This window comes from Pygocentrus nattereri, chromosome 24 (genome assembly GCF_015220715.1).
Source record: "Pygocentrus nattereri isolate fPygNat1 chromosome 24, fPygNat1.pri, whole genome shotgun sequence".
NCBI lineage: Eukaryota > Metazoa > Chordata > Actinopteri > Characiformes > Serrasalmidae > Pygocentrus > Pygocentrus nattereri.
Genome location: NC_051234.1, coordinates 9513375 through 9531745, shown reverse-complemented (window position 1 = coordinate 9531745; position 18371 = coordinate 9513375). Strand labels below are relative to the sequence as shown.

Below are 18371 nucleotides of genomic sequence, written 5' to 3'. Positions count from 1 at the left end.
TGTTTTTGCACTTATTTTCCTTTGACTTCTTCTTCCCTGTTGTTACGTCCTCTAGGGGTAGGACGCCAAGTGGGTTATTGTCTATCTAAATATGGTCAGATAAACCTCCTGATAAATGAATAACCTCACCATTTTGACTGGAAATCAAGTAGAAAGAGTGTTCTCTGACTTTTGAACAGTACTGTTTTCTCCTGTCTCTCTCAGCATAATGGTCCATTTTAAATTCAAGCTTTACTGTGAATTTCATGTCACATATTTCAAACGTTTTTTCATGAAATTCAGCAATGGCCCATTGGGTTTCAGAGGCTAATAATAAATTAAGTTAAAAAGGCTGTAGTAGACCTCTAATGAGCCTCCTGAATATGGGAGTGTATGGTTATAGATGTTTTCTCACAGGAGTACAGGACAAAACCTGGAGAAATCAAAGCGTTCTCGCTGTAAATCAGCGTTTGGGACCCATGCTGGTCAGTAAGTAAGTCTCCTTTTTGGCCTTGATGAGTTGTTTTTCAGCACGCTCGGTGAACAATAATGATTATTGTCCGAGCCCCATGGACCCCTGGCTCCCCTCCCTCTAACTATCCCGCTCTCCAGATTTCTCTCAACGTTCTCTCTCAGCAGATAAATTAAGCCACAGCAGGCAGACACAAGAGAAAAGCACTATTCAACCAACAATGGCATCAGAAATATCAACAGTGAAATAAATGCTTGAATCTATTTTTGGTACTGGGAATTTGTATCTTAACCCTTTCATGCCCAGCAACTAAACTTGGTCAAACTTTTCTAAAACTAACCTTTTTAGCTGTAGTGTTACAGCCTGAATTCTGAAGCATCCTATCACACAGGTAGCTAGCTTAGTGAGCTTAAGGGTAAACAAATCAGCTTTGTCTTCATACAGTAGCTGGATTTGTTGTGAATGGATTTTTAATAAGCTAGATAAAAATCTAGCCAACTTGTGATGAAGATATTTACTATTTATATCTCGAGACAGAACCGGATACAGAACTAGTTTTAATCGTATGTCCAAGAGATTTAGGCTGAGATCTAGATTAATGCACACTAAAATAAACAATATTGTTCCTAAATTGTTGGCATCAATGAAAAAATTGAGGATGCCCGCCATCTATTCTCAGAATATCTCATCTTTATGGCATCAGAGAATGTGAGTGGAGTGCCAGACATTTCCACTCCTCACTCAAAGTCTTCTGCAATCCAGCTTCGGGTTTTCTAATCCCCTCTACTTGCTCTTCGCTCACATGTCAGAGACACCTGGCTGCATGTGTTCTCCATATGATTCATTCTTATGACATTTAGTTTATATTAATTATGTAATTTATGACTGGCGACCTGTCCAGGGTGTATCCTGCCTTCCGCCCGATGACTGCTGGGATAGGCTCCAGCACCCCCCCCGCGACCCTGACGGAGAAGCAGCTTAGAAAATGGATGGATGGATGGATGTAATTTATGGTTGTTATAGTAGTTTTTGTATGGCTATACAAAAAAACTACTTAAACATTCTCTGCTACACTGACTTTATTTCAGAAGGTTCAGGCCCGAAGTGACGACCCATTCACAAGCTAGAAATCAAATGCATGAGACTGGCTCTGTGTTGAATTTCCAGTATGTAGGTCTGCTGAACAGTTCCACAGAGCAGATGCTGTGTATGACATACTTTCAATCACATAATTCCCTGACTACCCTCAATTTCCTAGGTTCATTCTCCTTTTGTGTGGAACCAAAGAAAACATGTATGTGTGTGTGTGTGTTTGTGTGTGTGTGTGTATTTTCCAGACTCACACAGGTTTCTCTCTGGATGATGCTAAGTATCCTCTGTGCAGGCAGTAGAAAGTCCAGAAAGCAGCGCAGACCGTCTCCCCTGTACTGCCTCTCTACCACACTGAAGAGCTGCCACAGCACAGTGGCCGCTGTAGCCCCAAAAGGAGCGTACAGAGCCGACAGGGTGTGCTGGATACAACTGTCCAACGATTCTGAGTCCTACACGCACACATACACAAGAACAGAGAGAGAAAAACATGCTTAAAGACTGGCGTTCGGCTATAACTAAACTGTTAAATGATCAGAACATTACATTTGTGCATTATTCCAGAGGTATTCAATCAGCTAAGACACATTTGGGCTCAATCCCATTTCACCCCTCACCCCTACCACTGAGCCCTTAGCCCTCTGTTTTGCGCGTTCACGTCTAAGGGTAGGGTGTCCCAATTTTTGTTGAGATAGAGGGGTAGGGCAAAGTGTTGGGGCTACATGGCCCTCCAAATAAAGGTTTTTCAGAGACTCCAAACAGAGAGAATTTTCTCCATTATAAAATTACGATACCCACTTTATTATTTTAGTTTAAGGCCCTTTCAGTGTACAACCCCAATTCCAATGAAGTTGGGACATTGTGTAAAACATAAATAAAAACAGAATATGATGATTTGCAAATCCTTTTCAACCTATATTCAATTGAATACACTACAAAGACAAGATATTTAATGTTCAAACGGATAAACTTTATTGTTTTTTGCAAATATTCACTCATTTTGAATTTGATGCCTGCAACACGTTCCAAAGAAGTTGGGACAGGGGCATGTTTACCACTGTGTTACATCACCTTTCCTTTTAACAACACTCAATAAGCGTTTCGGAACTGAGGACACTAATTGTTGAAGCTTTGTAGGTGGAATTCTTTCCCATTCTTGCTTGATGTACAACTTCAGTTGCTGAACAGTCCGGGGTCTCTGTTGTTGTATTTTGTGCTTCATAATGCGCCACACATTTTCAATGGGAGACAGGTCTGGACTGCAGGCAGGCCAGTCTAGTACCCGCACTTTTACTATGAAGCCACGCTGTTGTAACACGTGCAGAATGTGGCTTGGCATTGTCTTGATGAAATAAGCAGGACATCCCTGAAAAAGACGTTGCTTGGATGGCAGCAAATGTTGCTCCAGAACCTGTATGTACCTTTCAGTATTAATGGCGCCTTCACAGATGTGCAAGTTACCCATGCCATGGGCACTAACACACCCCCATACCATCAGAGATGCTGGCTTTTGAACTTTGTGCTGATAACAATCCACACAGTCCTTTTCCTCTGTGGCCCCGAGGACACGACGTCCATAATTTCCAAAAACAATGTGAAATGTGGACTCGTCAGACCACAGGACACTTTTCCACTTTGTGTCAGTCCATCTCAGATGAGCTCGGGCCCAGAGAAGCCGGTGGCATTTCTGGGTGTTGTTGATATCTGGCTTTCGTTTTGCATGGCAGAGTTTTAACTTGCACTTGTAGATGGAGCGACGAACTTTGTTCACTGACAGTGGTTTTCTGAAGTGTCCTGAGCCCATTGTGGTAATATCCGTTACAGAATGATGTCGGTTTTTAATGCAGTGCCGCCTGAGGGATCGAAGATCACGGGCATTCAATGCTGATTTTCTGCCTTGCTGCTTACTTGCAGAGATTTCTCCAGATTCTCTGAATCTTTTGACGATATTATGGACTGTAGATGATGAATCCCTAAATTCCTTGCAATTGCACGTTGAGAAACATTGTTCTCAACAATGTTGTTCACAAAGTGGTGAATCTCGCTTCGTCCTTGCTTGTGAACGACTGAGCCTTTCAGGGATGCTCCCTTTATACCCAGTCATGACACTCACTTGTTTCCAATTAACCTGTTCACCTGTGGAATGTTCCAAACAGGTGTTTTTTGAGCGTTCCTCAACTTTCCCAGTCTTTTGTTGCCCCTGTCCTAACTTCTTTGGAACCTGTTGCAGGCATCAAATTCAAAATGAGTGAATATTTGCAAAAAACAATAAAGTTTATCCGTTTGAACATTAAATATCTTGTCTTTGTAGTGTATTCAATTGAATATAGTTGAAAAGGATTTGCAAATCATCGTATTCTGTTTTTGTTTTACACAACGTCCCAACTTCATTGGAATTGGGGTTGTATTATAGTCGTTTTCTTCATAATAAGCATTAAAATAGTAAAATAGTAAGTAAAAAATAGTATGCTAATGTCTCGGTAGCTAGCTAGCTAACTTTGCCAGTCCACCTTAAATAGTCCAGCAGTTCTGATGCCTGAAGCACCAGAATGTAACTGCTGCGCTATTTAAGGTGGAACGGGAAAATCTGAACAAGAAGCTGGCAAGCAACTTCAGCTTAGTATCACCAAAGAATTAGTGGTGGGCAATAATAAATAATTGCCCTCCTCTTTGAAGATCATCTGGTGCCCTAAATGTAACTAAAGCCCAGCAGTGAGGAGCTGAACCTTTCCCTTCCTGGCTATCACTGAAGATGGGTCACCTACAGAGCACCGCTAGTAGCCTGTTAATGAAGTAATGCTCTTTTTTTATTTAAGGGTTGTCCCGTTTCATAGGGCAAGATTTCAACCACTACCCCTTGCAACTCAGTTCCAAGGTGTTAGGGTGACACTTGAAAACAAGGGGTAGGGCTAAAAAGAAGAAATGGGACTGGGCCTTGGTGTTCAAGGTTTGCTTCTTTAGTTTTGCACTGGAGCTTCAAGGGTAATGTAGCTAACAAGTAACGGAAGCTTACTGTCTCTTGCACTACAACTATGCTGGATAGGATCCAATCCCAATTCAATAGCTCTGACCGGGCGATCCTGAAAGCTAACCCTGTTTACCTTTAGCCTTGTCTGTTTTCCTGAACTGTCCATTTAAAGGTGTGACAAGTCAAACTATCATTTGTTCAACTTGTACATTAAACATATATTCAGGGAGGCAGGACTGAGGGAAGATGATCAAGGATTCCAGATTGGTGGAAGAAACATCAGTGACCTTCAATAGGCAGATGACACAACAGTCAGGAAGGCCTTTATAAGGAAGGCTAAACAGTGAAAAGATGGTACTACAGATCACTATGAAGAGAACAGAGACTATGATAACTGGAAGCGCTAACTGTAGCATTCACGGTGAACATGTAGAAGTGATGGGCAACTTTTTTCCCATTTGGACCGATTATTAACAACAAAGGATCCAGCAATCATCCCTTATTCCAAAGGAATCCGATCAGCGAAGACACATTTGATGTCACTGAATTGACATTTGAATTCCAATAACAAATAATGGAAGAGTACTGTCCAATCTCGATTCTTTAGGTCAGATCAGGCCATCTCGAATGCTAACCTCTTTACTTTTATACCCAGCAAGCTTTTTATTATTAGCCTTATCTTTTTTCCTGAACTATTGATTTAGAGATAAAATTTTTTCACTTTAGAGATTTAGCGAAGCTTCAAATAGACTGTCAACAAGTCTTGCAGTGTCAGATGTGATCTTGAGATATTTTTGGCTAAACATGGTTGGGGAAGTAAATTCATCAGAGTGGGAACAAACCTGAGTGTGAAATTTCTAAACAAGTTCAGTGCTTTGTGAAGGCGGAGCTCAAAGTATGAGACAATGGTACACTCGCCAACATTGTCAGATGGACAACTAGCCTATTGCTAGCCAAACTGATGTGACATGTTATCATGGCTGAATAAATTGTCTCCAGACATGCATTCTTGTTACAAGAATAACAAGAATACAAGTCTAACCCTAAAAGACTGGCTATAAACAGAGTGACAAAAATCTATTTTTTTTTTTTGCTAAGCTTATTCTTAGGTTAATTTCAACTATTTTCTGTTCACATGACTGCAATTAACCACCATAGTCTAAAAACATGGGAAAAAAAGACTCTAGAGATTCAAGTATTAAAAAAGAGGTGGATATGACAATAAACAGTGAGTTTCAAACAATGCAAAGCTAGCTTTGCCATCATTTGTTTTGGTTGTGTCTCTGTGGCTTTGACTTCCTGACCCCTGCTGGTAGCTGTGGAGGTCATGTACACTGTCTGTCCAAGCTATAACATAACATAACACACACACACACACACACACACACACACTAGGATGTCAAGAGGTCACAGGGCAAATCCCAAGCACTTGCTCTTCAGCTGATGACAGGAAACACCTGTCAGGTGACGTCATGAGCCGGACAATAACACAGCCAGGCTGGAAAATCCTGCAATTCTGCTCTGTGTGAGAAGCTGAACAGCACTGGACTTCCCGCCTGCTCAGGATGTGCTCAGAGCATCCTCTTACATCGGTGTTCCTCTACCACATCCCTGACCCCGGCTCCAAACACAGCCGAAGGCAGAGTTCACTCCAATGTTTTAAGGAAATCCACAGACTGGAGACATCAGAATCTGTTTTAAACCTCCCACGTCCCCCATGGTACAAACACCGTGACACACCTCTTCTTACATTCCGCTTAATTATTCGTCACTTTCAGCTCGTAGAAACAACTGAAGAGACTGCAAAGAAAGTGCAGATTCCAGTCTTTCAATCCAAACCACAGTTGAGAGAACCTCGGAAGAAAAAGAAACAAACGAATCCGTCCTTGACCAAACAGGCCTCACCTCTCTCTCAGAGCCAAACTGAGGCTCTTTTTTAAGTCATTTTATGAGAAAACATTTAATTCAAAAATGACCATTATGCTTGGACCAGCTGAGGGTAACAGAGGAACAGCCAGCAACAAGATGGATGAAGACAATCAGAGGAACCATAAACAAGGCATTAAGAAGCCTAAAGATCCAAACAGAAGACAGGACATTCTGGAAAAAACACTATTCATATGGCACTTAATAATAAAAACAATAATAATATTGTGAATCAAAGTTATAATAATTCTAGACTTCTAAGCCTGGCTTAAAAGTTCACCACTGTTTCACATTCAGCAACATGTTTCTACCCCAAGAGTAATGCGTCAGTAGTGGGATTTATGTCCATCATCCAGCTTTGTGGCCAGAGCTCATTTCTGACTCACAAAGGGAGTGAATTGACACAACGCTGGTCACAGTTTGGACCAAAACGTTTCTATTGTGTTTGCATCCTGAAAGTCCAGGAATATACTTAGGCCTGGAAACACACTTATCTCACTCAAAGAGCTATTTTCCTTGTGAGTGGAGTGGATAAGATACAAACACAAATCGCTATTGTCGGAAGAAAACCTTGTATCTCCAAAATGATACGTTTACAGGAGAAGGAAAAAACATACTGAATTTTTAATGGAAGTCAATGGAACCAGACTTTTTTTCCAAGTCATTTTAGGTCATTTCTTTTAGTCCATTAGTCATGAAATTTACATACAAGGTAAAGGATAACAGGAATTTTTTAATTATGTCAAAAACTGAAAAACGACAAAAATGGACATACAAGGTTTTCTTCCGACAATAAGTTCATTTCTCTCCTTTATAACTGTGCAACTTCCACATTAGTTTCATAGCAGTTACTAAAAAGACCATAGCAGTGAGTGAATAATTCTTAACTGAATAAAAAGCCTGCAAGGTTCCGCATGATGCGAGGAAACTGCCACATGCCTTTGTTTTCTCATGACTGAACTCCTGTAACTTGCTGTACCCAGCAAAGATGATTGATAAGTTACAGCTGTTAACCAGAGTGCCAGCAGGACCAAACAAGAGAGAACATATCACACCAAATCTGGCTTCATTACACTGGCTTGCAGTCTGGCTTAGGATAGATGTTAGAGCACTGCTACTGGTTTTTGTAGCATTACATGGATTAGATCCAGCATGCATCTGTATGTTCCAATCATTCTCTAAGGCGAAGTAGCAGCCTTTTGTTTTTATGCACCAAAAATGGAACAATTTACTGAGAGAGATTAGACAGGTGACATCAGTACATCATTTCAAGAAGCAACTGAAAACATATTTTAACAAACGTTATTTTTCAGTTGTTTTTAGTTGCTTTCAATACTAGTACTGCTGCACTTCTTGATTAAATTAGGGATCATTTTTATTACTAATTTCATTTTAATCTATTGACTTTCTTATTTATTTAAATATTACATGTTATTATAATATTATTTTATTTACGATTATTGTTTGAATTATTTGTTATTACTGTCTATTTTTACTAGTTGTTTTATTAGTTGTTTTACTAGTGTTACTAGATTATAAAGAGGCCACAGGGGGAAAAAAACCCCAAAAAATGGACATTTTAAAGGGGAACTCCAATGATTTTGCAAAAAGTCTGCATAATTAAAGGGTACAGATGTAAACAGAGACAATCGGAGTGGTTTGTGGTGAAACGCTCTGTTCTAGAGAAGCTTACAGAGCCAGAATTGTTCACAGTGGTGGTGATAGGAACCAGACGTCCACCTCTAAAAGCACCTCACAGAAAGTTACTACATGAAATGGTTATGAATCCACTGCCTGTATGTTTTATGAGAATTTTGGGAAAATGTTTCGGCCTTATAATGTATTTTAACCCATCCATGCAGGGTGTTGTGAGGCAAAATAGTCCCCAAAGAAAACGTATTATTTCAGATTTTCCATCAGAAGACTCGTGTAGGTTCACTGGTGGTTTTGGATTGTAAATACAATGTCTGCATTTGCGTTGTTGTCATGGTGACGCCTGGTTCTTATCACCACCACTGTAAAGACATGTGAACCATGTCACATCAAACCACTCTGAATCTCTCTGTTTACATCTCAACCACAGAATTATTCAGAAAATCTGAAAGATTTGAGAAGTTCCGCTTGAAGTGTCGGAGTTGACTGCTTTCTCTCCTTTGCCGTTCCAGTTTTACAGAACGACCTGTAGCAAGGCTGACGGCGCCGATGACCTCAACTCCATTTCCACTTCCTATCAGTGTGACCTGCTGGAGTCTGGCAGCAGAGAAAAGCAGTTTCCCTTGAAATCCCTCACAGTCGACTCGTCTGTGGGCCAGTTACACACTAACATTGTGTCTGTCCACGTGATACAGCCCTGCGACAAGTTTTTCTCGTTGTTCATTTGTTTGCGTTCTATCTAATTCTGTTCATTTGCACAGAGCCTAGAAAATCATTCGGAGAAAATCATTCATTCAGCATATTATGAGCTGCCATTTCAAACGTCTCCATCTTGAATTATTTGTATATGATACAGAGAAAAAAGTTAGAATAAAAATTCTCCACTCAGTCTGGCTTTACGGCCTGTTCCTTTTATTTGCACTGCCAACTAGTCAGGCTACTACAACTAACTAACTTAAGGTCTCGGGAAGCTATGAGTTCTCTGCAGAACCATTTTATGCTTAAACAGTTCTTTGCATGGTGAAATGTTCTTCAGATTGATGGAGAATGTGCTGCAAATGGTTTTTGTACAGCAAAAAAAGGTTCTGCTACAGTTGCAAGCTTGACAACATAACAGTATTTAACAACAATATTTGGTGCTACATAGAACTATTTTCAAAAAGGTTCTGTATAGAACCGTGTACAACACATACTTCATCAATCTCAAGAGCAAGGTCAGCATCAAAGAACCATTTAACAATGAAGTGGTTCTGTACAGCACTCGTGGTTCTAAATAGGACCATTCCCTTTGCTAAAGAACCCTTGAAGAACCATTTTTTAATAGTACAGGCTAGCTTAATTTCTTAACTTAAAAATGAAAATATTTCTCATTTTTATGAAATTGTTCCATAAAAGTTCATAAAATAAAATTCTACCAGATTCCACAGGCATGACAAGCATGTGACCAAAAATGTATAGATTCTTCTGAAATGTAGGTGTTAATAGTGAGTCTGTGCTGCAGTAACAGCCCCTACTCTCCTGGGAAGGCTTCATGCCAGATGTTGGAACATTGCTGTGAGGATTTGATTGAGCATTAGTGAGGTCAGGTCCTGATGTTGGATGGTTACTTCTGGTCACTCCAACTCATCCCAGAGGTATTGGATGGAGCTCCATCACTCCAGAGAACACAGTTCCACTGCTCCACAGCCCAGTGCTGGGGGGCTTTATACCCATCTGGCCCACACTTGGCATTGGCCATAGTGACCTTAGGCTCATATAGGGCCTGCAACTACTCCACTGCATCTCATTCTATTGGTCAATGCTTTTCTACTGAAAACTATATCAGCAAGGAATGCACCTTTACTTAGCTGACTTACAGTGTATCTTATGGCCTATGGCTTTCAGTGAGACACGTCACCCTGCATTAGTTTAGCTACAGGGAGGAGTAGAACAGAAAGGAGGAAAGACAACAATGGCAGGAAAGCCATCACCACATATTTTAAAACAAAAGTCAAAGAGCGGCTCGTCAGGTTCTGTAGGCTGGCAAAAGAGACAAAAGACGAAAGCAGTTTGATTGGGTAGAGCTTTGCTAAGATTCGGTCTCAAAACTATGAGCTACTGAAGTGTCTGAACATCCAGGTAACCTACAAACCTCATTCACTCCAGAGCCAGTAGATTAAACTACAGTCTACTCTCTCTCTCTCTCTCTCTCTCTCTCTCTCTCTCTCACTGTGAGTCACTACTCCAACCAGCGTAGACTAAACACGTAGCTCGAGAGCAACGTTTGAAAGAGGACTTCAATAGAGGCATGAAGATAAGTGGAGCTTCTAAAGCCAGAAGATGAATAAAAGCAAAGCGAGAGAGTTTTGAAGGCATTTCTATAACCTTGAAGTTTTTTCACCTGGCCAGGGCACAGACGACCGAAGCACATGTGGGTTCCTCCTCTCTTTCTCTTTCTCTCCTCCCCTGTCTGTCTCTCTCTGTCTCCCTCTGTCTCCCCCCTCTCTCTTTGCTTTCTCAAAACCTCTCTCGCTTTTTGCCTTTTCTCTCTCAGCCTTTCAGTCTCTCTGCCTCTCTCTGTCTCTCTTTTTGCTTTCTCTCTCACCCTTTGTCTTTCTCTCCCTCTGTCTTTCTCTCCATGTCTCTCTGTCTCTCTCTTGATTTTTGCTTTCTCTCTTTCAGCCTTTCTCTCTCTGTCTCTCTAGTCCTTTTTGCTTTCTCTCTCCATTCCTCTCTCCCTGTCTTTCTCTCCATGTCTCTCTTTCTGTGTCTCTCTTTTTGCTTTCTCTCTCTCCCTCTTCTTCTCTCTCTGTCTGTCTCTCTCTTCCTTTTTGCTTTCTCTCTTTCAACCTTTCTCTCTCTGTCTGTCTCTCTCCCTCTTTTTGCTTTCTCTCTCTCTCTCGGTCTCTCATGCTTTTTGCTTTCTCTCTTTCAGCCTTTCACTCTTTCACTTTCTCTCCCTCTTTTTGCTTTCTGTCTCTCTCTGTCTCTCTCTTGCTTTTCGCTTTCTCTCTCTCTGTCTCTCTTCTTGCTCTCTTTCTCTGCCTCTCTCTTTTCTCTCCATCAAACTTTCTCTTTCTTTCTCCCACTTTGTTTCTCCTCTCTATCTTTTTTGCCCTCTCTCTCTCACTCACTCTTTTCTTTATGCTTCTTTTCCTCATTATTTTCTTTTTCCCCTCAATCTTATTTCTCTCCATTTCTCTTTTCATTCTTAGACCCTTTTCTCTCTTTTCCTTCATTGTCCCATGCTCTTTTCTTTCTCCTTCTTTTTGTCTTACTCTTTTCTTTCTCTCTCTTTTTGTCTTTTTTTTCTTTGTCTTTCACTCTTTTAAGCATTGCACATCGGCTCAACATGAATAAAAAATGTTACATCAGCCCAATGCCTGTCAAAACAAAGTAAGAGGAACAAGAGCAATAGTTATATCTACATATAAAAGTAAAGTCAACTCTCTCTCTCTCTCTCTCTCTCTCTCTCTTTCTCTCTCTCTCTCTCTCTCTCTCTCTCTCTCTCTGTCTCTCTCTCTCTCTCTCTCTGATAGCGTACACTCCAGACTGTGATACAGATAGTGGCAGCTCGACCCATAATTATATCAGTAGCTTTGGGATGCGGATTCCAGATGGCACAGACACACACACACACACACACACACACACACACACACACACACACACACACACACACACACACACACATCCACACACACACACACACACACACACACACATATACCCTCTCTTTCTATCTCAGGTGGTTCTCTAATGTTCTCTAATTTCTCCTGAACCTAAAACCTAATCAGCTTTGGAAGAGACTGAACATAACAGTTAAGCTGTAAATGTTAGTTGAAGGTTTCTTGCTCTTTTCTGGTTGAAGCTGCTTGTTTACTGAGTGACCAACACCTGAACACTTTACCGCTCTGTTACACTGAACACTGCACAAACAGCAGCAGCACACGCTCTATAATTTAACACACTGAGTAGATCTAAATTACAGTCCCGGAGCAGCGAACGCACAAACAGCTGAACACACACAGCTCTGACTGTGGTCAACAGCTCATCTGAGAAAGCTCCAGATTCTCTCTGCCATTTAAAGCCTTCTAGTAAACTCTCTGGCTGCTTTCGCATGACAGGTTAGAAGCGGTTTTCAATACGATGTGGCCCAGACTTTTTCAGAGCTGTGAACTATAATGACTGCTTTAGAACCTGCCCAATGGCTATTATCCATTATAAAAGTGTTATAGCACTATTGAAGCAGAACTCGTATTCCTAGAGGAGATGTGTAATGCACTATGTAAGGATCAGGTTGGGAAAAAGGATCTCGTAATTTCCCCCATTTCCCACAGACAGTCACTCCACAATTATTACCGTCAGACTGTAAAACTCCACACACTGCAGATTCATACTGGATTAAAATCACTCCACAATTATTACCATCAGACAGTAAAACTACACACTGCAGATTCATACTGGATTAAAATCACTCCACAATTATTACCATCAGACAGTAAAACTACACACTGCAGATTCATACTGGATTAAAATCACTCCACAATTATTACCGTCAGACTGTAAAACTACACACACTGCAGATTCATACTGGATTAAAATCACTCCACAATTATTACCATCAGACTGTAAAACTCCACACACTGCAGATTCATACTGGATTAAAATCACTCCACAATTATTACCATCAGACAGTAAAACTACACACTGCAGATTCATACTGGATTAAAATCACTCCACAATTATTACCGTCAGACTGTAAAACTCCACACACTGCAGATTCATACTGGATTAAAATCACTCCACAATTATTACCATCAGACTGTAAAACTACACACACTGCAGATTCATACTGGATTAAAATCACTCCACAATTATTACCGTCAGACTGTAAAACTCCACACACTGCAGATTCATACTGGATTAAAATCACTCCACAATTATTACCGTCAGACTGTAAAACTACACACACTGCAGATTCATACTGGATTAAAATCACTCCACAATTATTACCGTCAGACTGTAAAACTACACACACTGCAGATTCATACTGGATTAAAATCACTCCACAATTATTACCATCAGACTGTAAAACTACATGCACTGCAGATTCATACTGGATTTACAGATCTTACTTAAGTTTCAGAACCTTTCGGGCTCCAGTTGTGTGCTAGACATTCTGGAACAGTCTCCCCCGCTCTCTCTCTCGCTCTCTCTCTCTCTGGGGGTCAAAAACACAAAGCCAGTGCGCTCCAGGCCTCCACTGGACCATGACTTCTCCAGCAGAGAGTAACGTGAGCTCAGCGCTGAGACCCACAGAGACGCTCAGTGGACCAGCTGATGAAGAGTTTCACCATGCCACAACACCACCACACACAGGTGCTACCGTCTACACAGCACACTCATCAAAGGCCGTCTGAATTCCCACCAGATTAAGGACAGACAGGCAATAAAGGGGTGTGTGAGTCAAGCTGCAGTGTGTGAGGTCTGTTAAGGCTGAGCTGAAATAATCACTAGTAAAAACGCTGATGAACCGCTAACAGAGCCACCTGCCTACATGAGATTTGGGATATAAGGCACCGTACACCCCACACATCCCAATCAGTGTAATAAGTGGTGTATAAGATTCCATTGCTTGTTAGCTACATTAGTCTCTACCCTATAAAAAATGTGTTTTTATACTTTAATTTATAGAACTTTAAATTCTACCCTCTGTGTTCTACAAACTTGCTTGTGCGTCAAATTCGATGTTCCTGAATCGGTAGAGTTGCCCTTTCCATTCCATCTTATTTCAAGATCGTACAAGACTCACATCCAGAATTATAAGCCTATGAAGAGGGGCTGAGATACCTGTCATCTGCCTCTCACCATGTGGAACTGGTGGATTAGTGTGTCCGTCTACACTCTGTGTGAAACTGACCAATGGACACTAAGGACCAATCACTAAGGACTGACCATCATGCCAGAAACTATTCATTCATTTAGTCTACAACAGAGACACGCGGGAAATGGCGTGTAAGAAGTTTATAGCTGCAGAAGTTGCTGCAGCAGTTTTGGAAAGTAGCGATAAAGATGTGATTGATTTGAAACATACAGGTATCACATTATATGCAAGTGCATTTAAATGCCAATTTAACCCCTAAAACCCCAGGCTTATTACATATTAGGGCTTATTATTCAGTAACTCCACAGACTTCAATGAAAACTGGCTGAGCTGTTCACAGGTTACAGAAGGATGTAATAAAGCTTTGGGCCTTGGCCATTTAAGGAGTTAAGAAGACATGTAAAAGCCGAGAAAATGCCCTTAGACTCCAGAGGTTTACCTCAAATTCTTAAGGTGGACAGTTTTTTTAACTTAACAAATCTTTTTTGCAGTGTACCAAACATGTCTTGGCTGATAGACTACATTTGGGGTAAATCTGAACTATGACTCTACAGTCTCTGAATCCAGAATGTGTCTAAATCCGGCGTCTGAATACTTTTGGACATGTAAGAGGTGAAAGCTCCTCCTTACCAAACACAAAGCACACTGGATCCTAATTAGGACGCTGATTACAGCCGTACGGCCGGCTAAGGCAATTCATTCATCTGATTGAAGGATCCACTTCACACTTAAGCAGCACTTCAATAGCCGCCGTGGTGTCCGGTTTCTTTCTTTGCTATGTGTGTGACGGTTTGGTTCTTTTACTGGTTGGGGGGGGTGAGAGAGGAAAGAGTGTGTGTCCTTTCTTGAGTATAAAGTAAGCAACAAAGGCTGCCTGGGAGGCATGATGGAGTGGGATGTGTGAGTGGGTGTGTGTGTGCGGTGGAGTGGTCACTAAAAAGCATTTGAAATGCGATGGATTGACGGCTGTGGTGCTGAGCCGCCTTCTTTAAAGGCACAACATAAGCACTGCTTTTGAGAACAGCCAGAGATTAATGAATTAAGAGTTAATAATTAAACTTCAAAGGCAGACACACAAAAGAGTTTGACCTACTCTCTGTTAAAAATGCAATTTCTGAATGCTGTTTTTGTGGAAAATTAACATTTTAATTCAGCTTATATCAAATAGTGCCTTTCTGAACAAGAAAGCACATGAATAGGAATAAAAGTCACACATTAGGGAGACTTTATTACTCAAATAAGATACAACAATATTAAGCATTTACCAATTAGGCCTGTGCTCTGAATGAGCTCAGGCTCATCAGGTTCATGTGGTTAATAGTCAGTTAAGCGATTAACAACATCAGATATACAATATACACTCAGTCAAGCTTCATTGAAAGTGTTTTTTTCCGGCATTTAAAACTTCTCTGTTCCAACTGATCAGATGTCTGAAAAAAAAACGTAACATATATTGTGAACCTTTCATTATAGTTTTGCCTTGTCGCCTACCTCTAATTGAACCTAACACTTGTTTTGTTGGTGCTTTGATTTAAAAAGTCCAGCTGCTCCTTCAATTGCAACAGATACACAGCAGGATGGCCACATGATCATGTCAGTAAAGACCTTACAGTGACAAACGTGTGTGTTTTCACACCAAATGAATTCAGCTGTAGTGTGTCTGTTAAGGATTCCTCCAACAGTCACTCAAAACAAATTGCTGTTGTCGTAAGAAAACCCGTATCTGAGATGTTTTTCCGTTTTTGACCTAATTTTACACCCTTTACATTGTATATACATTTCATGATAAATGGGCAGAAGGAAATGACCTAAATGATTTAGAAAAGAGTCTGGCTCCATCGACTTACATTAAAAGCAAAGTGTGTTTTTTCCTTCTCCTCTAAAGTTATTAGTTTGGAGATACAAGGTTTTCTTCCAACAACAGCGCAATGAACCAGGGATGTACCAGCTGATATCCATCCGATCAGGCGATATTTCCATTTCATATATCATTTCAAATATCATATCACAAACTGCACTCTATGAAAGTTGGGTTTACAGCGACTATGAAAATATGAAATGAATATGAAAGGGGTGCCCAAAAGCCGCCCGCGGGCAGATTTCAAATGGACTGTAGCTTCTGTTTTAGAGTGTGTTATTAGTGGCCCGCTAGCCAGTTCATTGTAGTTCTTCTTTTCACCTGATGGTGGCAGCAGTTCAGTACATTTACAGCGTAATGCGCCGCACTATGGAAGTTAGCTAAAGTTTAGAAGCCTTTCTTTTCTGACTCGACCTGCAGTTTCCTTTACTGACCAAAATTTGCAGCCATACATTTCAAACCGGCGTTATTTTGGCGAAACGGAAATTTGAACACTTTTTCACTGAGCACACACATGCATGAACCTTTTTTAGTTTGTCTAACAAATACATTTTTTTGAACAAGTAAGCACCTGAATTTGAATATAATGAATACATTAGACATGTTTTATTGCTGCTCTTAAATAATTTAATCATTTGTTATGAGCACAAACTGCCCTGGGCAGTCCAACAATAAAAGAGGCCCATCTTTTATACAGTGATAGGAAACACGGCAGCTCACAGAAAGCTCCAATTTTATCTGCTGATATTTTGAAAATGTAATATTTTGAATAATTTGTGAATAATATTTCAGCCCTCTTTTGACAGGTATTTTGACGCGGAACAATCTGGCCCTCTTTACACAAAGTTTAGACACCCTATCAATATGGCGATTACATCACTATTTACTTTTTTGAGTATGGCAAATGAACTGATCTTTACTAGATTAACTTCAATAACTAAGGACTGTACAAGAAGTAGTGGGTGTTTCTAAATTGTAGTAATTTCACTAAAGCAAAATAAAAATGAAGTGCAATTATTAAGTTTTACAGTGTATAGAGATCGTGCAAACAGCAGAAATCTATGCACAGTAATTGAATAAACTACACTTAAAAATGGCTCTTTGAAGGTTCTTTAGTAAAGACAATGGGTTCTACATAGAACCCTGAAGATTCAAAGAACCATTTGCATGCTTAAAGGGTTCTTTGCATGGTGAAATGGTTCTTCATATTGATGAAGAATGTGTTGTACATGGTTCTACATAGAACCTTTGTGAAGAAGCTTCCATACAGCATCAAAAAGGTTTTTGCTTAACCATGTTAAGCTGGTAATCAAAGAACCTGCTTTGGTGCTGTGTAGAACCATACACAACACATCCTCCATCAATCAGAAGAACCATTTCACCATGCAAAGAACCCTTCAACGATGCAAATGGATTTGAGTGTTCAGAGGACCATTCACTTTCCCTAAAGAACCTTTGAAGAACCAGCTTTTAAAAGAGTGTATATAATGACAAGTAGTTGACTGAATGTCAGCCTGTAATGGCACCTTACTTTACTCATTTACCTTCACTAGTCATTTCATTTTTCTTTCTGTTCATTGTTGAATAGCTTATTTTTTTTTGCTCTAAATGTATTACTGTGCTCATTTTTTCAGCCTTTTTCTTTAATGTAGCACTACTGTGTTGCTGGTGCACTCAGTCCACTTCAACTTGTTTACAAGCCTCAGTAAAACAAAATGATACATGTTGTGTATCATAAAAGTGCCTTAAGTAGGTACAGAAAAAACCCATATCTATCACAAAACCCTCCACACAGACAAGAAGATATGCCACAGTGTCTCTGTAGGACAGAAAGATTCTTTCAAACAGCACAAGCTCCAATTCCTCCACCTATTCAGATGATAATTGACAGATGCCTAAAGCAGTGAACTAAATGGCAGGAACTAGAGAAACGGCGGAGGCAAGACATGGACAGAAACCGCAAAGGTCTGCCGTTCCCTCTGTTTCATCAACAACCCTCACGACCAGCTCGTGCTCACCTTTATGCTCAGGTAGTTCTCACAGCTGCGGGACTTGCCTCGGGTGTGCATAGTGTGGTTTTTAGCATAAATAGAAGATAAATAAATAATCCAAAAAGGAGTTAGACGGAAAATCCAGACGGTCAGTTAAGGCTCCATTGTTTGAATTTTCATCAGAATAACACTACTTAAGTCTGTTTTGTCCATGGCTGTGATGGACTCTGTGACAGACTCTGTCCAACTCTCTCTCTCTCTCTCTCTCTCTCTCTCTCTCTCTCTCTCTCTCTCTCTGTATGACTCCTGTGGGAGTGTGAAAGAAGCAATAGGCTCTCTTCCCTCCCTCTCTCTCTCGCCCGCCCCTTGTTCATCTGGCCTCTCCCAGCTAGTTAATGCACACTCATTCAACTTCCTTTACCGCTGAAAAAACACACAACCTGACCTGCTCACAACAATGCCCCCTCCTCCTCCTACCCCCCCGCCCTGCAGGGGAAAAGCTCCGCACCCCCCCCTCAACCTCCAACCCTCATTTCTTTAACCCTAAACTACCCTCACCCGCCCTGATG

The 18371-nt window shown here is 40.7% G+C and overlaps 1 protein-coding gene across 3 annotated transcripts in view; it reads right to left on the bottom strand.

Moving 5' to 3' along the window:
- Positions 1–18055, bottom strand: part of zgc:158766 (uncharacterized protein LOC100009641 homolog) — a 58296-nt gene extending 40241 nt beyond the window's left edge. For all 3 annotated transcript variants that reach the window (XM_017695811.2, XM_017695813.2, XM_017695812.2), the window contains exons 1-2: positions 17830–18055; positions 1795–1992 (exon numbers count right to left, since the gene is read on the bottom strand). In XM_017695811.2, coding sequence (XP_017551300.1) covers positions 1795–1992; positions 17830–17880 — 249 coding nt within the window. In that variant the 5' untranslated portion in view covers positions 17881–18055. The remainder of the gene's footprint in view (positions 1–1794; positions 1993–17829) is intronic.
- Positions 18056–18371: the final 316 nt, after the last annotated feature.